The sequence below is a fragment of the Carassius gibelio genome, chromosome A7 (genome assembly GCF_023724105.1).
Source record: "Carassius gibelio isolate Cgi1373 ecotype wild population from Czech Republic chromosome A7, carGib1.2-hapl.c, whole genome shotgun sequence".
Lineage (NCBI taxonomy): Eukaryota > Metazoa > Chordata > Actinopteri > Cypriniformes > Cyprinidae > Carassius > Carassius gibelio.
The window spans coordinates 16217899-16235587 of record NC_068377.1 but is presented as its reverse complement, the minus strand read 5'-3'; the positions used below and the strand labels follow the sequence as shown (position 1 = coordinate 16235587).

General features: G+C 40.5%; 1 protein-coding gene across 1 annotated transcript in view; it reads right to left on the bottom strand.

The window, feature by feature from the left end:
- Window positions 1–17689, bottom strand: part of LOC128016668 (neural-cadherin-like) — a 242598-nt gene that overhangs the window by 41428 nt on the left and 183481 nt on the right. The window contains exon 23 of the mRNA XM_052601356.1: window positions 9898–10112. Within this exon, the coding sequence (XP_052457316.1) occupies window positions 9898–10112 (215 nt within the window). The remainder of the gene's footprint in view (window positions 1–9897; window positions 10113–17689) is intronic.

The following is a 17689-nucleotide window of genomic DNA, read 5'->3' as shown; positions in this document are numbered from 1 at the left end:
GTAAATGAAATACACCTGTCCACACAATCTGTATTTTCCATTCCAACTTCTCCCACCATCATGGGCAAGACCAAAGAGCTGTCAAAGGATGCCAGAGACAAGATTGTAGATCTACACAAGGCTTGAATGGGGTACAAGACCATCAGCAAGAAGCTTGGTGAGAAGGAGACAACTGTTGGTAGGATTAGTCTTAAATGAAAGAAATACAAAACAACCGTCAATCGGCCTCGGTCTGGAGCTCTGTTCAAGATCTCACCTCATGGGGTAAGTATGATCATGAGAAAGGTGAAGGATCAGCCCCAAACTACACGGAGGAGCTTGTTAATGATCTTAAGGGAGTTGGGACCACAGTCACCAAGCAAAACATTGGTAACACACTATGCCGCAATGGACTGAAATACTGCAGAGCCCGCAAGATACCACTGCTCAAGAAGGCACATGTACATCTAAATGATTCAGAGAAGGCTTGGAAGAAAGTGCTGTGGTCCCATGAGACCAAAATTGAGCTCTCTGGCGCGAGAGAGAGAAATGCTGACTATGACCCCAAGAACAACATCCCTACAGTCAAGCACGGAGATGGAAACATTATGTTTTGGGCATGTTTTTCTGGGTACAGATCGACTTTGCATTGAGGGGGCAAATGGACGGGTCCATGTACTAAAAAAATCTTGGACAATAACCTCCTTCCCTCAGCCAGAACACTGAAGATGGGTCATGGATAAGTCTTCAAGGATAACAATAAACCAAAACATACCGCTAAGGCAACAAAGGAGTGGCTCAAGAAGAAGCTTATTAAGGTCATGGAGTGGCCTAGCCAGTCTGCAGACCTCAAATCTATAGAAAAGCTGAAACATTGAGTTGCCAAACAACTGCCAAGAAACCGTAAGGATTTAGAAATAATCTGTAAAGAGGAGTGGACCGAAATCCCTCCTGAGATGTCTGCAAACCTGGTGACCAACTACAAAAAATGTGCTTCCCAACACAAGTTGCTGCAAGTACTAAGTCATGTTTAAGTCATTTCATATTAGTGTTTTACTGCATTTTTACTGCAAATGCTTTTATATTTTTACAGATAGACTTCATGCCATGATTCAAACAGCTGAATGAAATAATGAAATAAACTCCTCAGAGATTCTTAAACTGTTCCTATCTTGGTGGATTCCAATGGTCTCATTGAATTCTCTCCCATTCCATTTCTCTGTAGATGTCTCCAGACTAACTCCCGATGGGATCCAAATGTTGAGCTGGAGATAACAGTGAACTTGCTAGGTGTGGAGCAGAGCTGTAATCTGGGATGAGAAGCCCATTTCAGAATGAAGCCCCTGAGAATGGAGCACCACTCTCCTACACTGACACAGTCACCAATCCTGTCCCAGACATGAAGCACTGGCGACTGAGAGCAAGACCGTGTCTTCTTGGGCTGACATGACATTTTAGTGCAGATGAAGTGGGATTGAGAAAAGGAAGAGCAACATGAATAAAAATGAGAGATGGAAAAGTTACAAATCTGAGGATGGTATTGATATGAGAGGACTGTAATGAGGGGAAGTTATGAAGTTGTCTCTGTAAGACAGAAAGAAAGAGGATGTGTCTATTGGAAGTTTCTAAAGGGCATGACGCACCGAGCTTATCATCTGTTGTCTGAGAATGTCTGTCAGCTCAGTTTTTGAGGCGTTCCACACTGTTGGACCCTTTCAATGACTTTTGTGCCAACTGAGCACAAAACTCAATCAGTAGTCGGTGAGACAGATCAATCTGATTGGCTGTTCAGCTTAACAAACCTCTGCACAAAAAGAAAAGCAAAAGTGATGAAAGCATTGAATTACTAGAATGACTTATTTTAGGTTATCCTTACTTAGCATTCCAATAGACCTAAGTGAGTTTAGACACCATATTGAATTTTACATGGATGGAAATGAGGCTGTGAAGGATAAACTTAGTCTTATTACTGTATAAAGGTCCTAGATCATGTAATTTTCACAAATTGGAGCTTTCGAAACTGAATAATTAGTATTTTAAAACATCTGTACATCATACAATCTGTTTATCGCACTGTACTTTTAACCCTCACAGCCTTGTTTTCATTCCTCTCAAAACTTAAAATACGGACCTCCCATGACTAAGGTCTATACACGTTTTTACTTTTATAACAACATGGGCATCTCAAATAAAGAAAGTGATCAGCATGATCCATTTTCAAAATGGTAAGCAAGCGCTGCTTATTTTACAATTTGTTAATTTGCAGACCTAGTTTCCCTTTCTTTTTAAATAAACAAATATAGACTACTTCCACCTGCAGATATTCTCTCACATAGGCAGAAAACGTATGTGCTAGTTAGTTGGCTGTTGGCTGAAGTCTTTTCAGTGCAGATTTTTTGACCTGTTGTTTTGGTGTTTCATGGGCTTAATACACAGATGAAAACCAGGGAGAGTAAAAGCAGGGTAAGTGGGCACACTGTTTCCTCTGGACTGCTGGCCAGCACTTTCCATATTACATATGTGAATGTCATACTCAGAGAACACAATCTGTATATGTAATTAGGCTGCTGCATGTTTTTGCTCTCAGAAATGATCTCTCTGGAGTCACATGGGGTCGCCTATGCTCTCTGCTCCCCATCCCTAATTCATGCTGGTCTCCCTGCGACATCACTGCACATTAATCCCTGTGTCAGGGGGAGGGAAGATGAAGGGAGGCTGACCTCCTCCTCTCAGACCACCCTGCCCCCAAATGCATTTCCCCTTTTAAGCATGAGAAATGGCCTCTCTTTGCCGGTCCTGAGGGACGAGCAGGAGGGCTGGTGGCATAAGGACCTTGACAACCCCACCTAGTGGCCCTCCCATCAGTGGCTCAGCAAATGAGCTGAAATAGTGTAAGTTGAAAGGGATATTTGAGAGCTGCTGTGGCATGATGAGTCTGAGAGGGTTCACTGTGAACCAGGTTTCTGTAAATTGACCGTAATGGGTGCATCACACTCTGGGTGTAACTGTATCTCTGTGCTCACTTTCATCTGCCAGACGCTCCTCCTGAGTGTGTGTGTGTGTGTGTGTGTGTGTGTGTGTGTGTGTGTGTGTGTGTGTGCAAAAGCTCACAAACACATGCACAAACAACTCCATTCGACAGAACTGGTTCAAGTCATTTTCCAAACATTTTGTTTGAATACAAATTGTATAATATACAAGGTACACATTTCTTGTAATTGTGCAGTTAATTCACATATTGTATTTTCATAAAGTTAAGATCAATTAAGATTTTATTTACATTTAGCTTGTAAATATATTCTTTTGCTATTTTATTAAAACGTTTTCACCAGTAAATCATTCAGTAATAATATTTAAAGTGCAATTTTTGAGACTTGCTGTATTTTGAATCCAATTTCTTTGTAAAAGGCCTAAAGTTAATCATACTGATTTCAGAGTTAAGAATTCATTAGTTTGAATATAGACTGAACCAAACACTCTCATAATATTTTAGTTGATAATTCAATGTTTTATTCTTCAAAAAACATCCCTTGTTTTGGCTGTCATGTTTTGGTAGTGACCACATCACATTACAGAGTTTTAACTCGCATACCAAAACACCTCTATAAGATACTAAAATACTAAACATTTGTATAACTGTACAAAAAGTATTATTTCAAATTCCTAAAAGTTAAACACACATTTTCAGACTTTTGAGCACATTTACCTCAAAATGATAGGGCCTATCTACTCACCATGTAGCTATGAGTAAGAGGGGGTCCCAGGAATAATTTGTGATCATAAATATAGGGGCATAGTTCATTTCAGTCTCAGCCAATGGACTAAAATACTGTTTTAGTAGAGACTTGAAAATGAGGGACACATTTTTATTATTATTATTATTATTACATTAAGTTTCATATATATAATTACATTCACTTTACAAATCACCAAAGATATTTTTAAAAACAACGGAATAAAATGCAAAAAAATATTACAATATTATTTTCATAAGTAGAATTTTAAGGGGTTAGGGTTTGGGACCCTAAAAGTACCAGATAAATTATGATTTTACATATATTAAGCTTAAAATATTTTAAGATACATATATTAAGATATTTTAAACATTACTGTCAGAAGATACTAAAAGGATCTTAGTGAAAATCTAAGATTTGAATATATAGATTTTGTAATTCTGTAAAATGGCATATATATATATATATATATATATATATATATATATATATATATATATATATATATATATATATATATATATATATATATATTAGGGGTGTAACGGTTCACAAAATTCACGGTTCGGTTCGATACGATACACTGATGTCACGGTTCGGTTCGGTTCGGTTCGATACGTTTTAGATACAGCAAAATGTAAAAACATCTCAACTTTTCAGAATGCCGCAAGCGCACCGCGGGTCATGTGACAAGAACTAACCAATCAGCTTCATCCTTTCCCGTAACAACGTTGAGAGCTCAGCCAAGATGAAGGATCAGCTGATCATAGTTGTATATGGATTGCAATTTTGAAATAAATTTAGTAGCAGAGCTAATGCAAGCGATTTTTAGAGCTGCAAATCCATCTATCCTTCGCTGAAATTTCCGCGTCTCATGGAGAGAGCACGTCATTGTTGCTTAGCAAAGACAGACGCCTCATGAGCGCTTCTGCCCAAGCGCTTTGGAAAGGAGGAGAAAGACGCGCTTAGCGTTTTCCATGCGTTTTTAGGCACGATATGTGAACGGACCCTAAGGCGCTCGCTCACTCAGCACGCGCTGAAGGCTCGTTGCAAAATGTCTAATGCATTTAACAGACCAGAAATATAAGATCCTAAAATAACCAACAGGTCTGGTGTTTGGGTTGGATTCCCTGTAAGCTATAGTTTCTAAATGCTGCAGGGATAGTTTGCTGCGTGCATGTTTCTCCTTTTTTTCGTCTTTTCCCAGATAGTACTGACGCATATATCTTTTTTTTTTAATTCCCGCTGGTGTACCCTGTCATGTTGCAGATGCGACATACCGTTGTTTTTTTATCCACCACTCTCTTGCCATCACCATTATAGCTTAAAGGGAATCCAAAGTGCACCCAAACACCAGACCTGTTGGTTATTGGAGGATCTTCTCATTTCTAGTCTGTTAAACGCATTGGCTATTTTGCAACGAGCCTTCAGCGCGTACTGAGTGAGCGAGCGCCTGCTGAGCCTAACATAAACATATAAGATGGTGTTTTTTTCTTCTTCGGGAGTGTCAGGGGCGTTGCCTGTTACGTTGTTTGGGTTATTGGGCTACCTTGTTGAACGCATATCATTATATTTCTCTCTCTCTCTTTTTTTTTTTTTTTCAAATATAATTAATTACTCCAACGAACCGTTCGGTATACATAATGCGTACCGCGTACCGAACCGAAAGCGTCGTACCGAACGGTTCAATACGAATACGCGTATCGTTACACCCCTAATATATATATATATATATATATATATACACATATACATACATACATACATATATATATATATATATATATATATATATATATATATATATATATATATATATATATATATATATATATATATGAGAATGAGATAAAAAAATAAAACATATTTAATTAAAAAAGATCAAGATCATATATGTATCATTTAATATTAATACACATATATTTTCAATTATAACTTCTTCTTTTTTTACGATTCTCTAAAGGAAACATAAGAAACTGCTTTTCGATAAAAGTGAATTTTAGATGAATAATTTCTATGATGTATTACATTAAAATCCTTGACAAAACTAAGAAATTAATAAAGTATGCCATCTATTCACAAAAGGCCCTGTGCATCATCTACAGGCACAAGTCTGTTCAAACATGGGCAAATGACCTCATGAGGCTACACATCATTCGATAAGTGTCCTTGATCAGATAAATTAGATTTGTCATTCTAATTTGTCTATTGATTCGACATGCTCACCCCCCAAATCTTTGTCTAACCTCGAAAGGAGACTGTATCCACCAGTAATACCCATGTGACCTGAAGTCTTCAAGCACGTGTCCGTGCCCACTTCCATCAATGGAAATAAATTGAGGAAGAGGTCGGAGGTTGTCTAGAGAATATGAATCCAGGCTGTAATAAGAAAAAATGTGTTGAGAAGGAATTCGTGCTAGAGGTGAAGAAAGACGGTTGCTTTTTAATAGAGATGTCATGTGTGTTTGCTTTATAATGTATACAGCTATGCCTTGAACGCTTTGACTGTGTGAATCACCCAAGGCAAACATGTATGCGTGCCTCAACATAAAAAACAGCTTACAAGGAAATTGTATGTTCGCTCAAGTTATTCACACATTTAATTGAAATCATCAATATGACAACAAAAAAAGGCATTTCATGTCAACATTAACTTTTTTTTTTCTTTTTATTAAAGTCAGAATAAATTCTTACAGCTGAAATGCCCACTGGAAATGATTATTGACTAGCAGCAATGTTCAGCTCACCTCAAATCAAAGCCAAACAAACACTACTTGACCTTGGACGTGTTGCAAAGGTCTTGAGTTGGTTTCCAGCCAACCAACAAATCCAGAATACATTCTTAAACAACTCAGAAGTACTAATACTCACACAGACACACCGACATGATCTGCTGCTCTCAGGGATGTGTGTGGGAGGCCCCTGTGTGTGTGTACACCAAGCAACTGCATTGTAGTATAAGTGTCATGAGTGTTTTTAATAAGAAGAGCAGAGGCGTAAAACTGGCAGGCAGCAGGCCAATGATAAGGTTTAATAGGTCACGGTGAAGAACAGCAGTAAGTAATAAGGTCTGATAGAGTGAAGGCGAGGAGGACTGGAGAGAGAGAGACTAATGCATGGAGACTCGTACTGTGGCTACACTTGTTCCGCTGTCCTCCGCACTGCCATTCATCATTACTCATCGCATGCTTTCCTTCATTCCACCTTTTCCGTTCATACACCATATTCGTCTCTAACCCAGACATGAACTTCTTTCTCCATTTAATTCATGTCTTAGCTGTGCCACTTACTGTTCCTCCTCAGCAGTTCCTTCAAATCTGCACTTCTTTTATCTATTTAATCAGTTTCTCTTCCTCTCTCTTTCTCTACTAGACTGTTTAATAAACATATTGAAATAAAAAATAAAATACATCTTTTCTTTTAGATTGAAAAATGAAACAGCTGTAGACACTGTGCAGCATAACCGACTGTACAAATAAATGTCATGTCTGTACTGCATTTGCAGTTGTATTGCCACATTAAGCGTTTCCAATTATTTATTTACACAAAATTTTTGACATTCCAAACCCATAAGATATCCGTTCGCATTCTAAGCACAAATTAAGACATTAATATTTTCCTCTCATAATTTGTGTCCCATCACTGAAAGTCCATGCAACCATTTTTGTTCTGAAAATAAACAGAAGTCTTAAAGGTTTAGAATGATATGAGGGTGAGTAAATAATGACATAATTCATTTTTTTGGCAAATCTATCCTAATGTAAATAAATGAAGTATTATTACACCCAAGTGTTACACACGTTGTGGCATGATTGATTGTGGGCTGATTGTGTAATAACAATTAATAAAGGTTCATTTTTAGCATTGCTGGTTCCATGACGAACCTTTAACATCAATGAAACCTTTCCATTGAACGAAAGGTTCTTTACAGAAGAAAACAGTTTTTCAGATTAACTTACTGGAGCCTTTTCTAAAAACAGGCACTTGGAGCTCAAGAGTCCCCTTTTACTTGTACCACATATACAAAACCATTCTTTTTAATAATAATGATAATAATAATAATTATATATATATATATATATATAGATATATATATATATATATATATATATATATATATATATATATATATGAGGTACGGTTTAATAGGCTGATAAAATAGGAGATTCAGACAGCAATCAGCCTTCAAAAGAAATATATATATATATATATATATATATATATATATATATATATATATATATATATATATATATATATATATATATATATATATATATTTAATAATAATTCTCCATACCGAAATCCTACACTGATGGTTAGTTATTCACATAGAAGACAGCATTCAGTCTAAAAAAATAAAAAATAAATAAAAAATAAAACACTTTCGTCTTTCCTCTCAGTACATACATTACGCAGCGACAGGTCAGAGAGGTCACTGCTGAATGCTCAGTACATATAACCATAAAACAACATGATGTCCAATGACTGGACAATAACATCCCACACGTGTTGGAATAGTCTTCGCATTAGCTAAAAGTTTTGTCTGTCAATATTTTACCACAAATGCACTGGCTGGCTGTGTACAGAGTGAATGATAAATCTATGTGTCTCAATACTTCACAAAATCCGATGGCACTGTTTAAATATTCTAAAAAAAACTATTATGGTACATTGAAAAATAAACATTAGAAGTGGGCTCATTTATTGTTAAGAGTCTAATGTATACAAAAATCTAAAACAAAGGGTGCTGAGATTGCATAATTTTGTGAATAATGACGGATGACGGGTAGAATGTTCAGAAGAATTCTAAAAAACAGTAATACTGTAATAATGTAATAAACAGTATTTCATGGATTTAATGATTCCGAGAACAAAAGTGCTATTGGCTAGTGATGTTGTTTAATAGCGGATTGACTTCAACAGTGTACCCAAGTTTGACGGTTTGGATTCATCTCACAATCATCAGCAAACATTTTTTCCCTTACACCAAAAGTAGCACAAGAGTTAGCAATGCGTCATAAATAGAATGGGGCATCAGTTTACTACTGGGAACTCGTCTCGTTGTGTTACATTCAGTGACAGAATGACTGATCATAACTGTTTCTGTTGGCTTTTGTCAGGTCACATTGCACCGCTCTCAGCCGCTCAACTGTAGACATGGTGTAAGAGTGTGTGTCATCATTCATCTAGTCTAGTCAATGGGATCAGGGACCGGTTATGACAGATATTCAGAGATCCCTTGCTGAGCAGCAGTTCTGCCACGGTTGAAAAGAGGCATCAGACTATCACTCTCACCCTAATACTGACCCTAAACTGAAGCTCAGGCAGATCTCCACCACTTCAGCACTCTTTGTTTCTGAGGCCACCTTGAAAACCTATCAACAGTTGCACCTTTCACTCAATCTTCATCTTTCACTCCCTGTCACTCTCTTTTTCTCACCTCAGATCCTCTGTCTGCCATCCATTCCTCTCTCGTTCGCTTCATATGTTCTACATCTCACCCTACACTGATTACACTCACATACAGCCTTATCTTCTACTTATCCACATTTGCCAACACATCAGTGAACCCATCAAGAGCACAAGCTCTCTTATCTGAATTCTTAGTTCATTAAAGCTCTAAATGTCTATTCCCCTATTGTAATCATTCTCCCAGATGAATGACAAATAAGCCTTTACTGATATAATGAGTGCTTTTGTTAACCCTTAATGAGCTAATATGGCTGCACACACAAGCCACTGGTGCAGCAATACTCCAGAATTTTATAACACACATACAAAAAGAAATAGAAATAATGTGTTTTCTCTCTCTCTCTCTCTCTCTCTCTCTCTCTCTCTCTTCTTCTCGGTTTAGGTTGTTAGATGATAACAGATCTCCCCTGAGTAAGAAAATGTAACAGTAATAAAACTTTTTTTATTAGAAACACTAAATCCTGCCGCAGACACGGAAGAGTCTCTTCATCCCTTTCTGTCTAAAATAAACATATTATCACCCCTTTTTTCATTCCCCTCTCTCTATGTGTAGTGCTACTGGGATATGAGAGAAAATGTGCCAGAGGTTAAGCTTGTGATATGAAAGAATAATGTAGAGACCGAAGCAATGTTCTGCCTTAATGCTGTTGCTCATTTGCAATACCCTTCCCTCGCATTTCAACCTGTGGTGAGAGTGTGTGCAGGTTACCTATGGCCATGAAGTCCTCCGGCTCCCACTGCTGAAGCTGGGAGAGGGGTCCGCTGTAGAGCAGCAAGCCATCTGCCACCTCTGTGATGAACTCCAGCGAGAGGTGGCTCTCGAAGCATGGCCTTAAAGGGGGAAACCAAGCATAGCCATTGCCATGGAAACTGTGTTTTGTCTGCTGGCACTCGGGTCCCTCAAACTGAGCCGGGCACTGGCATCTATGGTATACACATAGGAAATCAAAAGCTCTTATTAAAACAGTATGAGGTTCAGGTTTTATACACATGCTACTGGACTGACCTGGAAAACCCTCAAGCCCCCCCCCCCCCCCCCAAATTTTAGACACAGTGGATATTCAAAGAGCTTTTACATAGAGAAGATACTGATTGATTGATTAATTGATTAATCAAATAAATAAATGAATAATAGTTCAAATTAAGCCAATCAAAGCAATGCTGATATTCAGAACAACAACAGTCATGTTTGTAATGTTGCTTAATATACATAACTTCCACTGAGATATTTATAATCAAAATTTAGAAAAGGAAGTAGGATTTTCACTGCATGGCCCATGAAGTTTGGAATAGCCTTCCATGTGATGCTTGGAATGATTTCTTGAATAAATAATTATTTATATCAGTCATCATTTAATCACCCTCATGCTGTTCCAAATCTGTACGACATACTTCTGTAAAACACAGAATGTCAGTGGGTTTCCAAACAACAGTGGCCTCCACTGACTTGTATATGACTTTTCACAGAATAAAGCAAGTCATACAGGTTTTGAATGACACGAGGGTGAGTAAATGATGACAATTTTCATTTTTGGGTGAACTATCCTATTAAGTCCAGGCTAAAGACTCATGTAAGCCAAACATCCAAATTGGATTTTTCTCAAAGCTCTTTATCCCACTCCCACCTCACTGCAGTGATTCAACCTGTCAAATACAGCCAGAAAGTGAGGTACGCTTCAAAGACCATTTCCTGCATCCCCTTTAGTTATTTTAGAATGGACTTCAAAGACTATAGATCCCTCATAATCTTTATGTTATCATTATCCTCACAATATTATCCTATGAACATATTAATATTACATTTGTGACACATGACATTTTTTTTTTTACATTTTATCCTTCCGTGTGTTATATTAATGATAAATGATCTATTACATTAGGTGCCTTGAATTGCTTGTTTTTGACACTGCAATGTTACCATGTTACACATTTGCATAATACCTGCCCACCGGCTGCTTAAGTTAATTTGCTAAATCAAGGAGACACTGTTTTTTGGCTTCAAGGGCAAAGACTATTTTATATATTTTTAATACCTATACTCTGGTTACCATAGATATATGATCCATATGGTAAGGGAAGTAAAATTTCCGACACATGCTCTAAGTGGTTTACCATAAACAAAAGCTAAAACAGAGATTTTAAAAGCAGGGTGCTGCATCAATATCAAGTATGAAAAAGTATTGTGTTTTTGAACTTTAAATAATGCAAATGTATTCTAGCAAACTACATGAATAGAATTGTGAACTTGTAAATGAGCATAATATGGACACATTGAGACTATTTGGAATATTTTCTCATTTAGGGAACCTCCGAAAACAACATCCTCTACAAAACTGGAAAAACACTAGACCATACAATACAAGTCTGATGTTGTGCATCTCTTTGCTATCACGCATTTCCATATGAAAGATACACTTCATATGCATTGGCATGACTCAAACAGTAATCAACGTCCTCTTATTCTGCTTTCTGATGAATCAGCCCCACCTGTTGCACACGCTCTTGATTCAGCTCAAAAACAGCATCATTTGCTTGGAAACATCTACAACAGAATGCTTGCTTTTGGTTTGCCACCCAAGCACTGCTGTGCCCTCAGATCCCCTGTGTCAGTGCCTCTTTGGCAAATCATAGTCTTAAAAAAAATGCATGGGTCTTTTGCCTGTCCCTCCTCCGTGTGTCTCCTTTATCTGTCTCTTTCTGTCTTCGTTTCTTTCTATCTCCTCGATGTCTCTCTCGTAGCTGCAGTTCTAACTGGCAGATTGAAAGGAAAATTACATGGGATGACAATGTCTGTGCACTTATGACAGTTGAGACAAAGAAAGATAGTTAGGCAGGTCAATGCACCCAATAAAGCAATCAAACGCATCATGAGTCCTCTAATTGCATTGTGCGCTAATCAAAACTATTCCCATATTTACTAAAACAACATGCCATAGCAGAAGACAGGCGAGGATATGTTTATAGGACTGACCATCAAACTACATCAAGCTCTGATTATCATCGCCATATCTCGTCTAGCAGTTTCAACAGCAAACAATTTGTCTATCCACATTGAACATGAAACTGCTGCAAGATGGGACACAATCAGAGATGTGTACTAGAGACCCATACTTGAGTAAAAGTACAAGTGCTCTATCAAAAAAGTGACTTGAGTAGAAGTTGAAGTGCTCTTTAAGCACCACACTTAAGTAGAAGTACTAAAGTATTCAACATTTTTTGTACTTAAGTATTGCAAGTAGTCTATTTTAAAATTTACTACTCAAGTACTGAAAGTAAACGTAGAAGTATTGTGTTATGTAGCTATTAAAGAAAGTAGTCAAAAGTTTGAACATATTGTTTTTACTATTTCAAATGATTAACCTAAAAGGGGGGGTGAAATGCCATTTCATGCATACTGAGTTTTTTACACTGTTGAAGAGTTGGATTCCCATGCTAAACATGGACAAAGTTTCAAAAATTAAGTTGTACGTTTGAAGGAGTATTTATGTTCCCAAAATACTCCTTCCGGTTTGTCACAAGTTTCGTAAAGTTTTTTTTCGAGTATGGCTCTGTGTGACGTTAGATGGAGCGGAATTTCCTTATATGGGTCCTAGGGCACTTCTGCCGGAAGAGCGCGCGCTCCCGTATAGCGAGGCTGAGCACAGACTCACTGATCTGAGCGATTCACTGATCAGAGCAAGAGCGTCGCGAAAAGTCACAAAAGAAGTGTGTTTTTGGTTGCCAGGGCAAGACAACCCTTCACAGATTACCAAAAAAAAAAAAAAAAAAAAAAAAAAAAAAAAACACAGCATTAAGGGACCAGTGGATGGAGTTTATTTTTACAGAGCATCAACGGAGTTGTGCAAGTGTTTGTGTTTGTTCCCTGCATTTCGAAGATGCTTGTTTTACAAACAAGGCCCAGTTTGATGACGGATTTGCGTAGCGTTTATTTCTTAAGGATGATGCAATCCCAACGAAAAAAGGTCACGATGGTGTGTTGGAACCGCAGGCGGTGAGTAAAACTGCTTCAAATATCTCTGCCTCCTTGTTAGTGTGTCCCCTCCCATGCCAGAGACCCGGGTTTGAGCCCCGCTCGGAGCGAGTCGTTGCTGCTGCCGCTCTCGTTCAGTTTCAGCCTTGGGATCTGATTCTGGATCATAAATAAACGGCTGAATCTGCCTGTAAGCCACAGCTTCCAAACGCTCTCAACACAAAAGCCTACTGGCGCTCGTGATTCTTTAGCTCCGCCCACACGTCACGCCTCCAGTCGGTGGTGTTTTTCCGGGAAAAATCGGTACAGACTATCTTTCTCTTATGAATATAATAAAACTAAAGACTTTTTGGAGTTATGAAGGATGCAGTACTACTCTATAGATACTCAAGATTAACAGGATATTGAGTGAAAACTAGCATTTCACCCTCCCTTAAAGGACAATCACAATTCCTTTGACTGTAACTTCTTGTAAACAAAAAAAACGGTTACTAGGATTAGTTAGCCCAATTTGCAAAATTATGTCATTAATAACTTACCCTCATGTTGTTTCAAACACGTAAGACATCAGAGGGTCATTTAGAATTTTTTGAAGCATCGAAAATACATTTTGGTCCAAAAATAGCAAAAACTACCACTTTATTCAGCATTGTCTTCTCTTCCGTGTCTGTTGTAAGACAGTTAAAAACAAAGCAGTTTGTGATATCTTGTTCGCGAACGAATGTAACCGGATCTTTTTGAAACAGTTCACCAAATCGAACTGAATCGTTTTAAACGGTTTGCGTCTCCAATACGCATTAATCCACAGATGAATTAAGCTGTTAACTTTTTTATGTGGCTAACACTCCCTCTGAGTTAAAACAAACCAATATCCCGGAGTAATTCATTTACTCAAACAGTACACTGACTGAACTGCAGTGAAGAGAGAACTGAACATGAACACCGAGCCGAGCCAGATAATGACTCGTTCACGAGTCAAGAACCGTTTCTGTCAGACGCGTCCGATTCGAGAACCGAGGAGCTGATGATACTGCGCATGTGTGATTTAGCGTGAAGCAAACCGACACACAGTGCGTCTGAACCGAACTGATTCTTTTGGTGATTGATTCTGAACTGATTCTGTGCTAATGTTATGAGCCCAGGTGCAGTTTATTGAATCGAACTGTCAGAAAGAACTAACGTTACTGGTCATCCGAGAACCGATGCAACCGGTTCTTGACTCGTGAACGAGCCATTATCTGGCTCGGCTCGGTGTTCATATCTCTCTTCACAGCAGTTCAGTCAGCAAGCGCAGTCTTTTTAATCGCTTGATTCGCTCAATGATGTGCCAGCTTCATCAAACCTGCCATCTACAGTTCTGGCAGTGGTTTGTAATGGAATGAATCGTAACATTTTTATAATTGTAACGAGTAACGATGCAGCACATAAAAAAAATAATTAATCAGATTTTATTTGATTTTTAACACACATAGAGGATTTCTGATCAGTTATATCTCACAGTGGGTGGGGCTGAGGAGTGATCCACTAAACGTCAGTTCCTCTTCCGGAACTCGAGCTGCGTCGAGCACTTTTGGGGAACGCCTTTGGCAAGAACAACTCTGAATGGCGCTCTGTGTGTGCATGTTCAAAAGTCTGTCTTGTAAGTCTTATTAATTGTTGTCCGTCCCAATAAAGACACAATGCCAAAGTGCAAAGCTAAGACTAGACATGTGAAGGGAGAATCCAAATCGCGCTATAAATTGTGTGTTCCTCCCTGCCAACGATACATCACGGCTGGGGATACACATGATTTATGCGTGGTTTGCCTGGGGTCAAAGCACGCTGAGTCGGCTCTCGAGGGAGCCCACTGTCCGCATTGTGATCGATTTCCGATGCGGACGCTTCGATCCCGGAGGGCTCTCTTCGAGGAGGGAGCCTTTACCAACATTCCCCGCGGTGCTAGCCCCGCTTCTGCCGAGGCAGAACGGCTGCTGCACTCGTGGGGTTCGCAGGTGGATCTGGCGGAGGGTATGGAGATGGGCCAGTCTTTATCTCCTTCCTCATCTGCCAGATCCGGCACCCAAACCCTGGGTTCGGAAGCACACTCGTCGGTTTCTTCGCCCCAGGGCGAGGGGTCGACACTCCACCTCTCTTCGTCCGATGAGGTGGATGTGGAGACAATCAGTAGGGATTCGCCACCCCTATTGCCCCAGTATGAGGAGCTGTTGGAGGTGGTAACTCATGCAGTTGATAAATTAAAAATCGGGTGGCCTGCAGAGAAACAACATGAACCGCAGAAAAGCAAACTAGATGAGCGGTTTCTGCGGCCGAGACAGCCACCTGCAGCCCGGAGCCTTCCCTTTTTTCCCGACCTCCACGAAGAAATAGCGAGGTCGTGGAAACACCCTTATTCAACCCGTCTCTTCGGCCCCGACTCTCAATATTATGGCAATGTCACAGGGCTCGATGAGCGAGGGTACAGAGCGATGCCCTGGGTTGAACAGACGCTTGCGAGCTATCTGTCACCCGGTTCGGTGTCGTGTCTGAAGGCTCTGGCCTTGCCCACAAAACCGTTAAAAACAACATCAACATTAATGTGGCAGCAGGTCAGGTGGGGGCGTGCCTTCACACTATGGCCGTCCTCCAAGCATATCAGTCCGACCTGCTAAGAGATGTAGACGAGGGAGAGGGGATCAAGTCCGACGATATCGCAGAGCTTAGATGGACCACTGATCTCTCCCTCCGCGCCACCAAAGAGACCGCTCGCGTGATTGGGCGGTCTATGGCAGCCTTGGTGGCCGCGGAGAGGCATTTATGGCTGACCCTGTCTCAGATAAGAGAACGTGACAGGGTCTGCCTCCTGGACACCCCGCTTCAATCCACAAAACAGGCGGCGGCGTTCCAGAGTTTCCTCCCTCGTCGCTCTCGTGGGTTATCTGGGCAGGAGTTACCCACGCCACTAACAGGCTCCTCATACCGCGAGGTTCAAAAACGCTCTGACTTGGGGACTTCCAAGCTAAAATCAGATCTTTGTACAATTATCGAAGCCAGGAAGTCCTCGACGAAGAGGTCCTGACGCCAGAGTCGCAGTGACCTTGAGGGTAGCCCCTACTGGGGTAGAGCGGTGTCCACCTCATTATATGGTGCCCGTCTCACCCCGTTGCCCTTTGGAGGCCAGTCTGCCAACCCTGCCAGTGTTTCAGGGTGCAGCGGTCTCCCGCGAGCGTCATTCCCAGTTATGTCCGCCGTGAGTGTAGTGGAGCTGGGAAGCTCGCCACCCCTTCGGGGGCCTCTTACACCAGAGATCAGTCTCGAGAGACTGATTCCCTTAGTACATTATCTAGCAGCGTGGAAGCTACTGCCAAATGTATCTGAATGGGTCCTGCACACAGTAGAAAGAGGCTATTGTATTCAGTTCGGCTGTCCACCGCCGAGGTTCAATGGTGTTACACTGACAGTCATCGGCCCCCAGCAGGCTCTGGTGATGGAACAAGAAGTGAATACCCTATTAAAGGAAGGAAGCCATTGAGGTGGTCCCTCCTCTAGACAGGGAATCCGGGTTTTACAGCCGGTATTTCATAGATCCAAAGAAGGATGGGGGGTTGCGCCCGATCTTAGACTTACGTCAATTAAACCTCTCAGTAATGTCACTGAAGTTCAAAATGCTCACTGTCAAACAGGTTGTAGCTCAAATCAGATCCGAGGACTGGTTTGTCACAATAGATCTCAAAGATGCATACTTCCACATATCCATCCTTCCACAACACAGGAAGTTTCTGAGGTTCACTTTCAGGGGCAAAGCTTATCAATATTGAGTACTTCCCTTCGGCCTTGCACTCTCACCCCGCACGTTCACGAAATGTGTAGATGCGGCTCTGGTACCCCTCCGTATGCAGGGCATCCACATTCTGAATTATATCGACGATTGGTTGATTTTAGCTCAATAAGAGCAGATGGCGGTTCGACATCGAGGTGTCTTTCTCGCCCATATGGGGGAGCTGGGTTTGAGACTGAATGCCAAGAAGAGTGTACTTTCTCCAGTTCAGAGAACCACCTATCTAGGTGTTGTATGGGATTCGACCATGATGCAGGCACGTATGTCTCCTGCTCAGATTGAGTCAATCTTTTCCTCAGTCAAGAGAGTCAGAGAAGGCCAGTCACTCACTGTCAAGCAGTTTCAGAGACTGTTAGGGCTCATGGCAGCTGCATCCAACGTGATACCTTTTGGCCTCTTGCACATGAGGCCCCTACAGTGGTGGCTCAAGACCAAGGGGTTTTCCCCGAGGGGAAATCCATTGCGAACTATCAAGGTCACGCGGCGATGCCTTCGTGCCTTGGACATATGGAAGAAACCTTGGTTCTTCCAACGGTCTGTGGAGCGATCACCATCTGACATGGCACATCAATTGTCTAGAAATGCTAGCAGTGTATCGAGCATTTAAATATTTCCTCCCAGACCTGAGAGGCTGTCATGTCTGCGGGGGGTGGGTGGGGGGTCTGCGTTTACGCCCCTTGTACAAGCTGGTATAGCAGATACTCCTGTGGTCCCAGG